Source organism: Capricornis sumatraensis, chromosome 8 (assembly GCF_032405125.1).
Source record: "Capricornis sumatraensis isolate serow.1 chromosome 8, serow.2, whole genome shotgun sequence".
Lineage (NCBI taxonomy): Eukaryota > Metazoa > Chordata > Mammalia > Artiodactyla > Bovidae > Capricornis > Capricornis sumatraensis.
The window spans coordinates 112,546,501-112,564,423 of NC_091076.1; the positions used below are offsets into that span (position 1 = coordinate 112,546,501).

The following is a 17,923-nucleotide window of genomic DNA, read 5'->3' on the forward strand; positions in this document are numbered from 1 at the left end:
GTGGAAGTCAGTGTGGAGGCCCCTTAACAACTAAAGCAGAGCTACCACGGGGTTGAGCCATTTCACTCCTGGCGTACATCGGGAAAAGACAAAAATTCTCATTTGAAGAGATACATGTACCCCAAGATATGGAAACAAACTCAGTGTCCATCCACAGATAAATGGATCAAGAGGATGTGTGGCTTTCCCGATGGCCCAGATAGGAAAGAATCTGCCCGCAATGAGGAAGACCCAGGTTCGATTCCTGGGTTGGGAAGATCCCCTGGAGAAGGGAATGGCAAAACACTCCAGCACTCTTGCCTGGGAAATCCCATGGACAGAGGAGCCTGGTGGGCTATAGTCTGCGGGGTCATAAAGAGTCAGATACAACTGAGCAACGAACACTCACACACATACACACACACACACACACACACACACAGTGGAATATATGTATGTGTGTATGTGTGTGCGCGTGTGTATATATATATAATGGAATACTACTCAGCTACAAAAAAAACGAATTTTGCCATTTGCAGCAACACGGATGGACCTGGAGATTATCACACTAAGTGAAGCCAGACAAAGTCTCATGTGGTGCCATTCATATGCAGAATCTGTAAAACAGCACAGATGGATCTTTATGCGAGGCAGAGACAGGCACACAGACGTGGAAAACGCACGGCCGTCAAAGGGGGGAGGGGGATAAGCTGGGAGTACGGGATTCACTAACACAAACTGCTGTGAATTAAACAGGCAAGCAACACAGATGTGCTGTGTAACGCAGGGAATCGTACTCAGTATCTTGTAGTAGCCCACCATGGAAAACAGAGTGATAGATAGATGTATGTATGTATGTATACATGTGTAACTAAACCGCTTTGCTGTACACCGGAAACTAACACAGCATTGTGAAGCAGCTATGCTTCAATAAAAAACAAACAAATCTTTAAAATGAAGCTGAAAAATAAGTTGCAAGAAAAGATTCTATTTACGTAAGATAATCTTTTAAGTTGCAAGAATTTAAGACTATTCAATTCAATAAGATCTGTCTACTATCATTACCAAATGAATAAGTATTGATTTTTTCTCACAATCAACTCCTGCTGAAAGGAGAAATGGAGAAGAAAGAAACGCACCTCTTCTAAGCTGGGGAGCGAAGAGGACGACACTGTCCGAGAGGACAGCGGCTGGAGCGGCTCCTGGCCAACAGCGGGCTGGTGGGTCTGCATTTGCACAAAAGGGTTCTGCGGGGGCCTGTGAGGCAATGGAGGTAGGCCGTAGGGGAAACCCGGCCCCATCAGGTGATTCTGCTGTAAGTTAGCAAAAGTCCAAGCTCCATCCGGTGCCAGGTATTTCAGAGGAGGGGTGAGGTGCTCTGACGGCAACGAGAAAGGAGAGCTAAACACTGGGGGCGGCAGGCGCTGGGGGAACGACGGGCTGCTGGCCACTTCCAGGTCTCTGCTGCTGTCAGGGAAGTTTGGGAAGTGGGTGCTGGGGTCTGCGCTGGACGGGGGCGAGGGGGCTGCTGGTGGGCTCCTAGTCTGAATTTGTCTATACTGCAAAAGTCTTGATTGAGGTGGTGGCATTTCAGCTAGTTCCCGTGTTTCACTTTGCTCACGATTAGACAGTTCTCTGAGTAAGTCTTGAAACCTATGTAAGGATGATGAAATATGAGGAGAGCTTAGTCAACTACACGTGTAATTTTTACAAACAAAAGCATAATAACTAGAACTAGCATTAATTCATCTCAAAAGTAAAGCGTTAATGCTCACAGATGCTGAACTGGAGACACTAAATATACCCAAGTATCTGATTTCTTTCTTCCCCTTGGCTTTAAAAGCAACTGTCCTTGTCTTTCCATGCGTGTGGTAGCTGGCAGTTACAGAAGGTCACCGTAACAGGGGATCTTACTCAGAAGGGATTAGGAAACGTTTCACTGCAGTCAAATGACACACCATAAAACCAAATTTAGAATGAGCACTGAATACTCAAGCATCTGACTTAAAAGAGGGTAGAGTTTTGTGCAAAAAATATATTGATAGTAAATTTATAACGCTTAACTTTTAGCCTCTAATTTAATTCTATTCTCTCTGCATGTTTTGCATTATGACTGAATACAGAAAAAACACCCACAGTGATGGCACATGTCTCTTTCACAAGAGACTGCAAAGCCAGAGGCCACATAAATGCACGGTCCACAGCAGACCTTCCACGCCTAGGTTTTCACAAAAGTTACTTCTAAAAAGGTGTTCTGTATTTTAGAGTCAATCGACAGAACTGTGTAGCAGTTGCCTAGAAGGCTGGCATCCAGTTTCTTTGGGACAGTATTCCTGTATGAGGCTAAAAGGACGACACTCAAGAGAGAAAACAGTGAGGAGGCCCCGCCTCGGGGCCCTGCTCAGCCTGCTGAAGTGAGTGGGAGTCAGCTGTTTCTGACCGTGAGTCAGTTGTTTCCGCTTCATCTTCGGCACTGCTGGGGAGCTTCCAGTCCGCTCTCGCTGGGGGCTGATGCAGTCCAACGGGCGGCTGGGGAAGGTGCTGGAGGTGCGGGTGCGGGTGGGGGTGGTGCGGGTACGGGAGGCCACCCTGACTGAGGCAGGCGTGGTGCTCGCCCCACTGCTGCAGCCGCACATGCTGCTGCCTCAGGGTCTCCAGAGCCACGCTCCCGTGCACACGATCTGCAAACACATTTGCAACAAGTTAAGTTTTCAGCATTTAGGGTTTCAAGTTAACTTCTTCAAGAAGTTTTACAATCAGATATTCTCCACAAAGGCACAGTTTGGAGAAAGCAGGACTTCTAATTTCGCCAGTAACTAAATCACGGTAATGATGGGGATTCCTCCTCACCTACAGCATGACCCAACCTGGCACCAACGGTGCGCTTAGTTCTATACAGCATTTGGAACTAGATTCTGATTATTACACTAAGTGATTTTTTTGGCCAGCATTATGTGAAGAAATGAATCAATCCTGATTCCAATGAATGCGGCACAGCACACGTCACTGAAGTCAACACTCTCAGACGCCGTCCTGTCCTGCGGTGACCGGAGAACTCACCCAAAGCCTCCCCCATCGGCAGGCCCGGGGGGCTCTCGTCCGGGAAGCTGTTCAGAGGTGAAGGCAGGATGGGGCCGGGCTGCGCGAGGGCCCGCAGGGGACTGTGGCCCTCCGGCAGCACGGGTGGGGGCTGCTGCTCGGGAACCACAGCCTCCGCGGGCGGGGACTGTGGTCGGTGGGGAACCGCGTTATTGAAAAAAGCGCTGCCGGGGCCGGCTGGGTAGGCAGGGGAGAGCTGAGGCGGTGGCGGGCCCAGCTGAGGGGCCACCTGACTGGGCTGGGCTGGCACGGGGCTCGGCTGTTCAGGCAAGGTACTCTGCTGCTGACTCAGCAAGGCGTGCTGCTGCGGAATTGGGAAGGGTGGTCTCGGGAGCTGCGGGAGCGGATGAAAATGACGACCGGGGATGGCGTACTGTGCATGGGGGGCCGGGAGAGGAAGGTTTATGTGTCTTGGGGTGAGATTATCTTTGCGATGAAATTTGGGATTGGGATAAACAATGCCAGGACGTGATTCAGGACTTCTGTTCTGTGGGTTTGACTCCAAATCAATCTAAAAAAAAAAACAGGAGAAATATTTTTTAGCTGCAGAAGATCTAAGTCCTGTGGCTCCCCACCTCTCCTCCCCTCAGCACTTCTCAAGGGTATGCTCCATTCTTATCAGTAGGAGCAGGAGGCTGCTGCCTAGTAAATCACTTTCTGACAATCAAGAGAATATGCTTTACATCAGGAAAGATGGAATGGAAAGAACAGCATATTAAATCTGAGTCATAAAGGGAGATACTACTGTTTTATCAGCATATTGACTTTGAAAACACCATTTTTTTTAAACACTTCCTTCCTTGGAAAGATAACCAATTATTTCCTTCTGATATAAATCACTGAAATGTATTCTTTCTTTCTGATTTTATTGCTTTTATACATCTCTTCAAACATCTCCTCAAACATATCTACATTAAAATAAAAAACTTGTCTCAACTCAAATAACTTTGAAGTGAACAAAAAAATAAGTACTGCATCATCTTTGAAGAACCAGTCTGGCTGCCAACTTTTGCCATCATTCCTTCAACAAACACTTACTGAGGGCGTACCAAGGACACTGTGCCCGGTGTGAGAGATTAAAGGCACAGTAAGTCTGTTTCTGTGCCATCCAGAGTGCAGAGCGAGGGCTGGCACCATGGCCCCCAGGCCGTTTCCAGTCTACTCTATTTTCGTACAGAAAGTTTTAATGGAACACAGCCACACTCATTCGTTTACATGCTGTGTCTGTTTTCTCACAATGATGCTAGAGGTGAATAGTTGCAACAGAAGCCGTATGGCCCACAAAGTCTGAAAATTTACTATCTGGCCTCTTACAGAAAGTTTGCTAAAATCTGGCTCGGAGTCCAGTAGAGGACATCAACACGTACACGTAAAATCAGAGATGCTGTAAGAGGATGTGACGTGAGATCCCACAGCCTGAGAAAGTCAAAGGTGACTTCACAGAGGTGATGACGCTTGAGCCGAATCTTTACAAGAGGTTGGAGTTTTGCAGTGAGGGAAAGACATGCTAGATAAAGGGAACAGCTTACACCCTGAGAGAGGAGAGGAGAGAAAAAGCACGGTGGATCTGCGGGGATGAGAGTTTTGTGTACACAGAGCTACAGCTAGGCTTGCATGCTAGTTCCCTCCTCCTTGACATCAAATGGGCTTCCCTGGTGGCGCAGAGGGTAAAGCATCTGCCTCCAATGTGGGAGACCCGGGTTCAATCCCTGGGCCGGGAAGATCCCCTGGAGAAGGAAATGGCAACCCACTGCAGTATTCTTGAGTGGAGAATCTCATGGACAGAGGAGCCTGGTAGGCTACAGTCCACGAGGTCGCAAAGAGTTGGATACGACTGACTTCACTTTCACTTTCACATCAAATGAAACTTCAACAGCCCAACTGCACAAGACCTGGGATGATTCAATACTGAATATAAACATTTTTCTTTTAATCTCATAAACTGTGGTAAGCTACTGAAGGTTTTTAAGCTACAGAGTGCTATCTTCCTCCTGAAACACAAGGGACATGACTGGAAGAGGAGAGATTAGTTTTCACGGAAACTTCCTCTGAGGCTGGTGATGAAGAAGTAAGGGTGTCTGAGGACAAAAAGTGTCAAGTCCAAAGTTCTCAGCTAGCAGGGTGAAATCCTGAGGGTTTAATCTCTAAGGCGAGGTCATCTTCCGATCCTGAGAATAATGGCAGAAGGTACCCAGTCATCAAAAGAGCTGTTGAGTAAACTGGGCAGAGAGCCTGGTACACGTAAGAGACACATGGAGGTGCCCCACGGGTGCCCTGAGAGCAGAAAACGTGAATCTCCAGTAGCACTCCCTCAACCAGGGTGCGGTTCTCCCCTGCCTGGTCCATGAGCACAGACGCAGATGAACAAACAGGGGGAGAGTTAAGGATGGACACAGCAGGCACGGCGAGAGAGGGACTTGAGAGCGTGGAGTCTCCCTTCACTCAACAGCCCTTCCCAATCAGAGGCAATGTTTAATGACACAGCTACAGCTATGTCTTCATCTGCTACTTTACCATAAGAAGTCTCTAAGTTTGAGTCTATCACTGAATAACATAATTTGAGAAAAGCGCTCTGATAAATAAAGTGATGCCGCAAAGAAACACCAGAGGGAGAGAGTGCAACACGCCCACTAGATCCTCACCAAACAACAAAACGTAAAAGGGGAGATAACTTTCTGTAAAACACCAGGACTCTAAGACGCTCAGGGAAACTGAGTCCATAAGCACAATGCACTCACTGAAGGTAAATCTCGTACCTGTTTGGCTTCTGCGGGTTTCTTCTCCGGCGTCCGAACCTTACTGATTTCAGGGCCAGGATTATTTGTATCACTCTTACCTAAGGAGATATTATAAAGCTGTTATACACTGTCTCCAGTAGATGTCACAAATTCCAATGACTATTCAATATTAGACAAAAAGTAGGATATTTTAAACATTTTTTCACCCATTATTGATTATTACTACTTTGGTTTTGCTCTTAAAATTTTGGAGTTGCAATTTCTCTGCAAGAAAGAAAATTTATAAATGAAGCAAACGTCTTTGACAAGGCAAAAACTCAGTAAGGGATAACCTTAAAACATCAAATAATCCGAAAGATAACTTCCCATTCTCCAGGAGTTTACAGCCTCATTTTTGTAGACTAGACATAGAGAAGGCCTTCGTGTTCCTGCCTATGTATGGCTTAATACTTTGGCCACTTACAAGTGAAATTAAGTGAAAATCCAAATAATCTGTCAGTTTTACTTAGTAAAGGAATCTAAGATCCCCTGGAGGAAGGCATGCCAACCCACTCCAGTTTTCCTGCCTGGAGAATCCCATGCACAGTGGAGCCTGGTGTGGTACAGTCCATGGGGTCGCAAAAAGCTGGAAATGACTGAAGCAACTTAGCACACATGCACGCAAAGCAATCTAAACTAAATAAAAGATATTCTGAAAAGAATGCAGTTATATTTTCAAAAGTAATAGCTATCAAACTAAATGTAAGTGGATGATAAATAATAAAGGAAGTGTATTAAGGGTAAAAAATCACAATTATAATAGACAAATAATGCTAGTTCATGCATGTGAAAGGCTTTTCATCTATAAGAACTAACTACTGGATATTCTAAATCTCTTGAAAGAATCCTTAATTTGAGTTCTTCCTTGAAAACATTCTTTTAAGAATGCCACTGGAACTCTGTGCCAAAACAGCCTCACTACTAAACCCCAGAAATGAAAACTACAACACCCAAGATGAAAATAAACCAGATGGAGTTAGCAGATGAGACACTGCAGAAGAAAAACCGTGAACCTGAAGGCATTAGCAGTAGAAACAAGGCTTGATGAAACGCAAAAAGAAAAAAAGAATTTTTTTAAAAAATGAAAAGGGCATGCATGAACTGTGGGAAAATTTTAGCTCAGTTCAGTTCAGTCGCTCAGCGGCGTCCAACTCTTTGCGACCCCATGAACCGCACGCAGCACGCCAGGACTCCCTGTCCATCACCAACTCCTGGAGTTCACCCAAACTCATGTCCACTGAGTCGGTGATGCCATCCAACCATCTCATCTTCTGTCGTCCCCTTTCCCCCCCTCCTTCAATCTTTCCCAGCATCAAGGTCTTTTCAAATGAGTCAGCTCTTGGCATCAGGTTGCCAAAGTATTGGAGTTTCAGCTTCAACATCAGTCCTTCAAGAAGCCTAATAAATCTATGCCCCAACCAGTAATGCCGAAGAAGCTGAAGTTCAACGGTTCTATGAAGACCTATAAGACCTTCTAGAACTAAAGCCCCCAAAAGATGTCCTTTTCATTATAAGTGATTGGAATGCCAAAGCAGGAAGTCAAGAAATACCTGGAGTAACAGGCAAATTTTGCCTTGGACTACAGAATGAAGCAGGGCAAAGGTTAATAGAGTTTTGCCAAGAGAACGCATCGGTCACAGCAAATACCCTTTTCCAATAAACACAGGAGAAGACTTCATACATGGACATCACCAGATGGTCAATACCGAAATCAGACTGATTATATTCTTTGTAGCCAAAGATGGAGAAGCTCTATACAGTCAGCAAAAGCAAGACCGGGAGCTGACTGTGGCTCAGATCGTGAACTCCTTATTGCCAAGTTCAGGCTTAAATTGAAGAAAGTAGGGAAAACCACTGGACAATTCCAAATCAAATCCCTTATGATTATACAGTGGAAGTGATAAACAGATTCAAGGGATTAGATCTGACAGAGTGCTTGAAGAACTATGGATGGAGGTTCATGACATTGTACAGGGGGCAGGGATCAAGACCATCCCCAAGAAAAAAAAAATGCAAAAAGGCAAGATGGTTGTCTGAGGAGGCCTTACAAATAGCTGTGAAAAGAACAGAAGTGGAAGGCAAAGGAGAAAAGGAAAGATATACCCATTTGAATGCAGAGTTCCAAAGAATAGCAAGGAGAGATAAGAAAGCCTTCCTCAGTGATCAATGCAAAGAAATAGAGGAAAACAATAGAATGAGAAAGACTAGAGATCTCCTCAAGAAAATCAGGGACACCAAGGGAACATTTCATGCAAAGATGGGCTCAATAAAGGACAAAAATGGTACGGACCTAACAGAAGCAGAAGATACTAAGACGAGGTGGCAAGAATACACAGAAGAACTATACAGAAAAACCCAGATAATCACAATGGAGTGATCACTCACCTAGAGCCAGATACCCTGGAATGCGAAGTTGAGTGGGCCTTTGGAAGCATCACTAAGAACAAAGCCAGTGGAGGTGATGGAATTCCAGTTGAGCTATTTCAAATCCTAAAAGATCATGCTGTGAAAGTGCTGTACTCAATATGCCAGCAAATTTGGAAAACTCAGCAGTGGCCACTGGACTGGAAAAGGTCAGTTTTCATTCCAATCCCAAAGAAAAGAACTGTTAAGAATGCTCAAACTACCTCACAATTGCATTTATCTCACACACTAGCAAACTAATGCTCAAAATTCTCCCAGCCAGCCTTCAACAGTACATGAACCATGAACTTCCAGGTGTTCAAGCTGGATTTAGAAAAGACAGAGCAACCAGAGATCAAACTGCCAACACCCGCTGGACCACGGGACAGGCAAGAGGTTCCGGGAGAACACCGACTTCTGCTTTACTGACTATGCCAAAGCCTTTACCTGTGTGGATCACAACAAACTGTGGAAAAGTCCTTAAGAGAGGCGATTAGCAGACCACCTGACTTGCCTCCTTTGAAGTGTGTGTGCAGGTCAGGAAGCAACAGAACTGGGCATGGAACAACAGACTGCGTCCAAATCAGGAAAGGAGGGCGTCAAGGCTGTATATCGCCACCTTGCTTATTTACCTTATATGCAGAGTACATCATGAGAAATGCTGGACTGGATGAAGCATAGGCAGGAATCAAGACTGTCGAGAGAAATATCAATAACCTCAGATATGCAGATGACACCACCCTTATGGCAGAAAGCAAAGAAGAACTTAACAGCCTCTTGATGAAAGTGAAAGAGGAGAGTCAAAAAGCTGGCTTAAAACTCAACATTCAGAAAACTAAGACGGCATCTGGTCCCATCACTTCATTCCAAATAGATGGGGAAACAGTGGAAACAGTGACAGACTTTATTTTTGGGGGGAGGCTCCAAAATCAGTGCAGATGGTGATTGCAGCCACGAAATTAAAAGATGCTTGCTCCTTGGAAGAAAAGTTATGACTAATCTAGACAGCATAATAAAAAGCAGAGACATTATTTGCCAACAAAGGTCTGTCTAGTCAAAGTTATGGTTTTTCTCATAGTCATGTATGGATGTGAGAGTTGGACTATAAAGAAAGCTGAGCACCAAAGAATTGATACTTTGGAACTGTGGTGTTGGAGAAGACACTTGAGAGTCCTCTGGACTACAAGGAGCTCCAACCAGTCCATCCTAAAGGAGATCAGTCCTGGGTGCTCATTGGAAGGACTGATGCTGAGGCTGAAACTCCAATACTTTGGGCACCTGATGCGAAGAGCTGATTCATTTGAAAAGACCCTAATACTGGGACTGACTGAAGGAGGGAGAAGAAGGGAATGACAGAGGATGAGATGGCTGGATGGCATCACCGACTCAATGGACATGTGTCTGAGTGAACCCCGGGAGTTGGTGATGGACAGGGAGGCCTGGCGTGCTGCAGTCTATGGGGTCTCAAAGAGTCAGACACGATTGATTGACTGAACTGAACTGAACTGAATAAATGGGTAGCTGAAATTCCAGAAGAGAAAAAGAGGTGAGACAGAAACAAATTCTAATGTAATAGAAGTCAAAGCTTTCCAAATTTGATGAAAACTGTAAACCCACATATCCAAGAAGCTCAACAAACCCTAAATCCAAGAAGCATGGATAAAACTACTCCAAGGAATATTATCATAATCAAACTACTAAAACTAGTATAAAAAGAAACTCTTAAAAGTAGTTAAAAGTAGTTGGAGAAAAAGAGACATGTTATATACAGAAAAACAAAGCTAAAGATGATATCAGATTTCTCACTGGAAACAATGTAAGCAAGAAAACGAAAAGGTAAAAACTATCAACCACGATTCTCTACCCTGGAAAAACCTTTCAAAAACGACAGTGAAATAAAAACACTTTCAGACATATAAATGCTGAAAGAATTCATCATCAACAGGCTTGAAGTACAAGGAGTGTTAAAAGAAGTCCCTCAGGCAGAAGAAAACTTACTCAAATCGAAACAGGAATATCAAGATTATCAGAAATACTAACTACATGGAGATACAAAAGATTATTTCTCTTATTATTAAAACACTTTAAAAAGGTCCTTGGCTATTTCAATGAAAATAATAACAATGTTTGGGGCTTATAACATACGTAAAAGTAAAATGCATGAGAACCATACTTAAAGGCCAGAAGAGGAAAAACTGAAAGACTGTAATGTTCTCCTGCTAACTTGGAGCAATGAGACATAGAAGGGAAAGTGAACTGTGGTGAATTAGGGATGAATGCTATCAGCCTTAAAGCAAATACTAAAATAATAAAAAGAGCTACAGCTGATCATCCAACAAAGGAGATAAAATGCAAGCAAAAAACAGGCAACTCATTCAAAAGAAGGCAGAAATCAAAGGAAAAAGGGAACAAAGCCAGACTGGACAAATTTAAAACAGATAGGAAGATGATAAAAATAACTATCAAGAATCACATCAAGTATAAATGTTCTAGATCTCCCAACTAAATGGCGGAGATTGTCACATCAGATTTTTTGTAAACTAAAAGAAATGCACTTTAAGTATAAAGACACAAACAGATTAAAAATAGAAGTTAAAACAAATACTGTGCTATCACTTTCCAAAAGAAAGCTGAAGTGTCTGCACTGATGTTCAGCAAAGTAGAGCGCAGAGCAAAGAATATTATCAGAGATAAAGAAGTTCATTCCATAATGAAAAATGAGTTAATTAATCAAGAGTTGCTGTTCAGTAGCTAAGTCGTGTCTGACTCTTTGCGACCCCATGAACTGTGGTGTGCAAGGCTTCACTAACTCCCCGAGTTTGCTCAAACTCATGTCCAAGAGTATATAATCCTAAATGTTTATGTACCCAACATCAGAAACTTCAAAAATCATCAAGCAAAAATCAAAGGAAAAACAGATAAACACCAATGATATTTGGAGAATTCAGTATTCCTCTCTCAATATCCATTTTTTAACAGGTAGACAGAAAATCAGCAAAGACAAAGCAGCCTTGAACAGTCCTATCAAGCAACCTGACCTGCAGCACTGGAGTGCTCTACTCTCACCCAATGTGCATGGAGCATTAGAAAGACAGACCACATCCTGAGCTGTAAAACAAATCTCAATAAGTTCAAAAGGATTCAAGTCGTGCAAAGTGGGTTCCCTTATCACAACTGACTTAAAACTAGAAAGCAGTAAGAGAAAAATACTTAGGAAAATCTCTAATAACACACCTAAATTCACCTTTCAGAAAATGTCCTGGACTGAATGAAATAAAGATATAACCCTGGGATTCTGTAGGATGCACCACTGGGGAGACACTATACCAATCCAGGCCTTCACCTTAACAAAACATGTGCAAGGTTTGTAGTTTGAAAAATATTTTTTTTAAGGGAGAAAGTAAAGACCTTAAAGAAGAGAGAGACACTCTGTTCATATATCAGAAAATTAAATATTAAGATGTCAGTTCTCCCCCAAAACTGACCCACAGATTCAACCAATTCTAATCAAAATCCCAGCAGGCTTTTTAGTAGAAACTGACAAGCTCATTCTAAAATGTAGGTGAAAATGCAAAGGACCTGGAATAGATTCTTCTGAAAAAGAAGAATAAAGTTGGAGGACTCATACTACCTGATTTCAAGACTTTCATAAAGCTGTAGCACTCAAGAGGAGCATATTTGGCAAAAATAAGCACGTGTACCAGCAGAAGACAGCAGCCTTCACATACGTGGGAAACTGATTTTAACAAAGGCACCAGGTGATTTTAATGGAGGAAAAATGGTGTTGGCTGTTTACAACAGCCGGGACATGGAAGCAATCTGGATGTCTATCAGCAGATAAAAGGATAAGAAAGCTGTGGTACATATACACAATGGAATATTACTCAGTTATTAAAAAGAATGCATTTGAATCAGTTCTAATGAGGAGGATGAAACTGGAGCCTATTATACAGAGTGAAGTAAGCCAGAAAGAAAAACACCAATACAGTATATTAAGGCATATATATGGAATTTAGAAAGATAGTAACGATGACCCTGCATGTGAGACAGCAAAAGAGACACCGACGTAAAGAACAGACTACCGGACTCTGGGAGAGGGCGAGGGGGGGATGATCTGAGAGAACGGCACTGAAACATGGATGTTACCATGCGTGAAACAGAAGGTTCAATGCATGAGACAGGGCGCTCAGGGCTGGTGTGCTGGGATGACCCTGAGGGACAGGATGGGGAGGGAGGTGGGAGGGGGGTTCAGGATGGGGAACACATGTACACCCATGGCGGACTCATGTCAATGTATGGCAAAAACCACTACAATAATGTAAAGTAATTAGCCCCCAATTAAAATAAATTAATTTTTAAAAAATAAATCAAAAAAAATGGTGTTGGAACGACTGAGCATACATATATGCAAAATAAAATGATCCTAAAGAAAATTTTCAATTCTTACCTCATACCATATATAAAAATTAACTCAAAGTAGACCCTAATATAACAGCTGAAACTATTACACTTCTAGAAAAAAACACAGAAGGCAAAAACGTTCCAGACATAATGCCAAAAATATGGTACACAGAAGAAAAAAAACGAGTAAACCGGACTCCATCGAAAATGGAGACTTCTATTCTTTGCAAGATAGTGTTAAGAGAATTAACAGGCAAGAGACAACCTAGAAAATATTTTCAAAACACACATCTAATTAAAGATTTTTATCCAGAATGTATAAAGAACTCTTATAACTTAGTAAGACAAGCCAGTAAAAAAGTAGACAAAAGATATGAATAGACACCGCATCAAAGACGTATACATAACAAATAAACCCAACGAAAAGACACTCAACCTCACTGGTCACCAGTAACATGCAGAACAACACAGTAATTGGATACTATCAGACATCCATGAGCAAGGGTAAAATTTAAAAAGCTGATGGCGCTAAGAACTAAGGAGCACTAAGGAGCAACTAGAAATCTCACACACAGTAGAAATTAAAAATGGTTTCAGTCACTTTGGAAAACAGTATGGCAGTTTCTTACAAAGTTAACAAAAGTGCCAACATAACAGTTCAATCCTGGGTATTTACCCAAGAGAAATGAAAATATGTTCGACACACGTTCATAGCACCTTTACTCGTGACAGGCAAAAATCAGAAATAATTAAGGACAGATAAAAACGATCAATGGATAGATAAAGACAGTGTAGTTCATCCATACAAGGGACTACTAATCAACAGCAGAAAGGAACAAACAACTGATCTAGACAACACAAATTAATCTCAAAAGTTTAAAGTAAGCTAAGTGAATGAGCCCAGACTGATTTAATTTACATGACAGACCAAAGACAAAAGTACAGGGACATAAGTCAGAGGAGCAGTCGCCCAGGGCTGGGGCTGGAGGAGGAGACTGACTGCAAAGGAATAAGAGGGTGCCTCCAGGGTAATGTGAAAACTCTGAATCTCAACACTGGTGGTGGTGAGCACCTCTATATATGGGTCAAAACACATCAAACTACATTTTAAAAGGCTGAATTTTACCATGTATAAATTATACCCCAATACTAGACTTTAAACTATATAGAGGGCAATTTTTCCTTATTTATAAACTCTAGTGGACAAGAGACCAGGATTTGCACAGGAAATGGCTCCTTTAGATCAGCTATTGCCAGAGCAGCCACTCATGTTCAGTCTGCTACAGAAGCATTTTGCATCAGCAAAGATGTTTACTGGGAGAGGGTTACTATCTCAGCTTTAAATGATTTCATTTAAAATGATCTACTAACAGTTTTTTCAGAAAATGGATAATATCAATCGTAAGTGACAGGCTGCATGCAAATTCTGTACATCTGTGCACATATCTGTGTGTTCTGGAGAGAGGACCCAGGGTTTCCACATCAGATTCCTTCTCAAAGAGGTCTTCCACGAACGAGTCAGCAATCGTCCTGCTAGGGAGCTTCACATGGTGACACTGCTGGGCACGCCATCAGCTCATGAGCATGGGAACAGCGGAGCGGCTCACCGTTTCGACTTTGCTCATGTTGGTCCTTCTCCTGATGCTGACTCTGTGGCTGCCCTACGCTGACAGGTGGGTGGTGCCCGAGGCCGTAAGGAATAGGAGACCCACGTCCATGTGTCTGTAAGAGGTTCATGTTGTAGGCCATTGCTGCCTGGTGTGTAATGATTCGAGGATCGACCGCAAACCTGCCCTGGTATCCTGTCCATGGCACCTAGGTTATTACAAGAAATAAAATAATTGCTTTAAGGACATTTTGGCAGTCAAATTGCTATAGTGCTATTAATTAGGAAAGAGCAAACACACAGAGATGTTAATCCTACCAAACTGAATAACTACAAAACGAATGTTGGTAGTAACAATTGGTAGACTGATGGTTATATCTTAACTGGCTCTTTGAATCTTTAGTGTGGAAGGGAAAACTGATCATTTACTGTACACACTAGGTTAGGAAGAAATCAAGGACTTAAACATAGGTATTAACAATTATTTTTTGAGGCATGAAATCATTTTGTAGACTTGAATCATTTTCCTTCGATATGAATGTGCATATGTAACAGATCACCATGAAAATTGCCTTTTACAGTCATAACTGTATAGATATATGGGTTAATAAACCTGAATAAAAGAACAGGGAAAAAATTTAAGAAAGAATTCAGTCTACAGAGTCTCAACTCAAAAAAGTATGTATGACTACTCTTTCATAAGAATAACCAGATCATTTAAGGTTCATTTACTGTCAGCAAAATTCAAACATGTCACTAGTTTAACAATGCTTCTGATTAATTAAACTACAGAAACAGAAAATTTCTTTAGGTGTGTCTAAATATATAATTGCTGCATATTAACATAAAAGGAATAAATACAATGACATCTGAGCTACCACCTCTATTATTTTAAAATAACTGTTAAATGCAGACTCTTAGAAATCTTATGTAATAAAAGCCTCTGTGACCTAGTGAAATGAAATCTAGACCCTAAGCGACTTACTATTTAAAGGAGATGATATATAATGTTGCCAGGCTGTCTGGGAGGAAATAACTCAGCTAAAATGGAAAGTCTATGGGGAGTCGACATAAATGAGATACTTCTTATTGACAGGTGTCCTCACTGGCCACCGTGACTGAACTATCATGACCAATACGGCTGAAAAATGTCAGCAGCTATGCATTTTTCCATTTTGGGCGTGTGGACAGGGGTGTCCAAGATCCTTGACAACGATCACCTCTATCTGAAATTACAGTACTTGTCTTAAATGAAAGAAATATTTTCTAGGCTAAAAATTCCTGAATTTGGAAATATTTAACAGTAAATTTTTCGCTTACCAAAATATTCAAAAATCTTAAAGAAAATAAAAATGAGCTTTACATAAGATGGAAGCCTCTAAAACTCTAGGCAGTCTTAGAAATGATTTAATAATGGTTTTAAGTACAGGCAGGATTTCGCAAGGAAGGCGTGCAATTCCTCAGGTATGTTTAGATCCAAGGGAGCTAGCCTACTCTATGCCTTTCTGTCTCCTTCTTAGGGAGCGTTAGTAAATTATTTAAGAATGAAAAAGCAAAAGATGAAATAAAAACATTACTTTACAAAACAAGAGTCCAGTTTACTAGCTCTGTTAACTTTTAGCCCAACTTTTCCCAGTAAAAATATTTAGAACAATACAAAGGCTTCTCAATCAAGACATCCAATCTACAGATTTCTTCACAGCCACTGACAATCCAGTAACAAACCGCAAGCAACAATTCACATTTTTTGGGTGGTAAGAGCTACTTTTAAAGAAGCTTACAGGCATTGAAAAGCTGAAAAAAGAGACTGGTAGAACACTAACTGGGTAGTAATTTAGTGAAGCCCATTTCATCTCATTCGATAGAGAGTCTCTTAAACAGCTACTTACAGGTAAAGGCACGGACATAACGACATTCCCTCCATAGACAGCAGGCACATAAAGAATGCTCGTCCCAGTGTGAGGATCGACTCTTTGAACAGGGCTTGGAGATTTCCCCAAATTCGGGTGAGGGCCAAGAGGAGGTGGAGGAGTGTATGCTCTGATAGGGTTGCCAATGAGCACAGAGGGATTGGGCTGAACTGGAAAACGAACAGAAAAAGGGCATAATAGCTCTGCATGCTGACATAGACAAGAATAACAGAAGTCATCCCACAGCAAAATTTATTTCCCAGGTTTGCTATGAGGTATCTTATAATCAAAGAGTTATCAGTGTGGAAGAGTAAAGTATATTAAAAAAACATACTCATTTTACCACAGTCACTGAAAGTATTTGACTTGAGAGGTACAATGTATTCCTTTTATTAACTTCCCCACAAGGGAAGCCCAAGAATACTGGAGTGGATAGCCTATCCCTTCTCCAGCGGGTCTTCCAGACCCAGGAATCCAACCGGGGTCTTCTGAACTGCATGTGGATTCTTTACCAACTGGTCTATCAGGGAAGCCCTTTTATAAACTAGTATAATTTTAAATGTCTTGCAAGGAGCTGGGACATGTCTTTCAAGAGAGACAACCATACGTACAACACGTAAACATGCATGTACAGTCAACATTCTTCTAAGAGTAGGAAACATACACAATTCTTCAGAATCAACTTCTGCCCTGCAACTGTTACACAGTCATGTAGAAAATGGTTAAGCAATTATTGTTTTAAAAGCATAATTCTGAAAATTTTAAAAATTTTCTGTGCTTTTTCTTTTATAATTCTGCAACATTTTGAATCAAATAAACTTTATCTTAAAATGTATAAACAAACTTTTGTAAGATATCAATGATATATCAATATTATATCCAAAACCTTATACTGCACAGGAGGCTTAAATGTTCATCCTCACAACGTCTACAGTATGTATCTTGGTGCCCATAAAACCACCCCTTGACAGATATGACATATCAAAGCATTCATAAGAACAGTTGTATTAAATAAAATTTGGCTGAGTTCCAAAGTGTCTGTGTGTGTGTGTGTGTGTCCCTCTCCCCATGAAATTTGGGATAAATGTCTTACATCACAAAAACAAGCTTTCCTAGGACTAATTCTTCCACTTACCAATTCCATCATTCTGAAAATGATCATTCTGGGTATGATGGAGGCTCTTCCCCTTTACAGAAAAACACAAATGCATAATTTAAACATACCTAATATGAAAGAACAGTAACCATTTTCCTGGTCCCATGCAAAAGAAATGTATGCAACAGCAATTAAAATTTAAAGACTGTGAGTCTGTCATTAATAACCATTAGACACCTCTGAGCTGAGTTTCTGTTTTAAACACTAAGTCATGGTGCTAGGCCTCAAGTTTCCTCAACTTCAAATTAAGGGTTCTTAAAATTCTTTTTTCTTTTTAAATGAGTTTTTATGTTAAAAGAAATATGCACCAATATGACTGATACCTAAATTCTATTTCTTTGCAGCTTCTCTATCAATTCTCTATGAATTAGATGAGGATGTAAAAGCTCTTTTCGAGGGACACATATCAGTCTTCAACTCTTGAGGATAAGAACCTTTAAAATAATGACATGGACGTAAACATGCTTTGGGTGTACGATATTTTGAGTATGATTCATAGTGGTCTTACCCTGTAAAATTTACTGAGTGAACAGGAAAACACATAGTGTCATAACCTGCTTAAGATAATGTACAGATTTTCTAGAATGGAATG

The 17,923-nt window shown here is 41.5% G+C and overlaps 1 protein-coding gene across 1 annotated transcript in view; it reads right to left on the reverse strand.

The window, feature by feature from the left end:
* Positions 1-17,923, reverse strand: part of HELZ (helicase with zinc finger) — a 141,727-nt gene that overhangs the window by 19,001 nt on the left and 104,803 nt on the right. The window contains exons 23-29 of the mRNA XM_068976731.1: positions 17,311-17,362; positions 16,155-16,345; positions 14,267-14,474; positions 5,835-5,914; positions 3,040-3,589; positions 2,420-2,660; positions 1,119-1,632 (exon numbers count right to left, since the gene is read on the reverse strand). Of these exons, the coding sequence (XP_068832832.1) occupies positions 1,119-1,632; positions 2,420-2,660; positions 3,040-3,589; positions 5,835-5,914; positions 14,267-14,474; positions 16,155-16,345; positions 17,311-17,362 (1,836 nt within the window). The remainder of the gene's footprint in view (positions 1-1,118; positions 1,633-2,419; positions 2,661-3,039; positions 3,590-5,834; positions 5,915-14,266; positions 14,475-16,154; positions 16,346-17,310; positions 17,363-17,923) is intronic.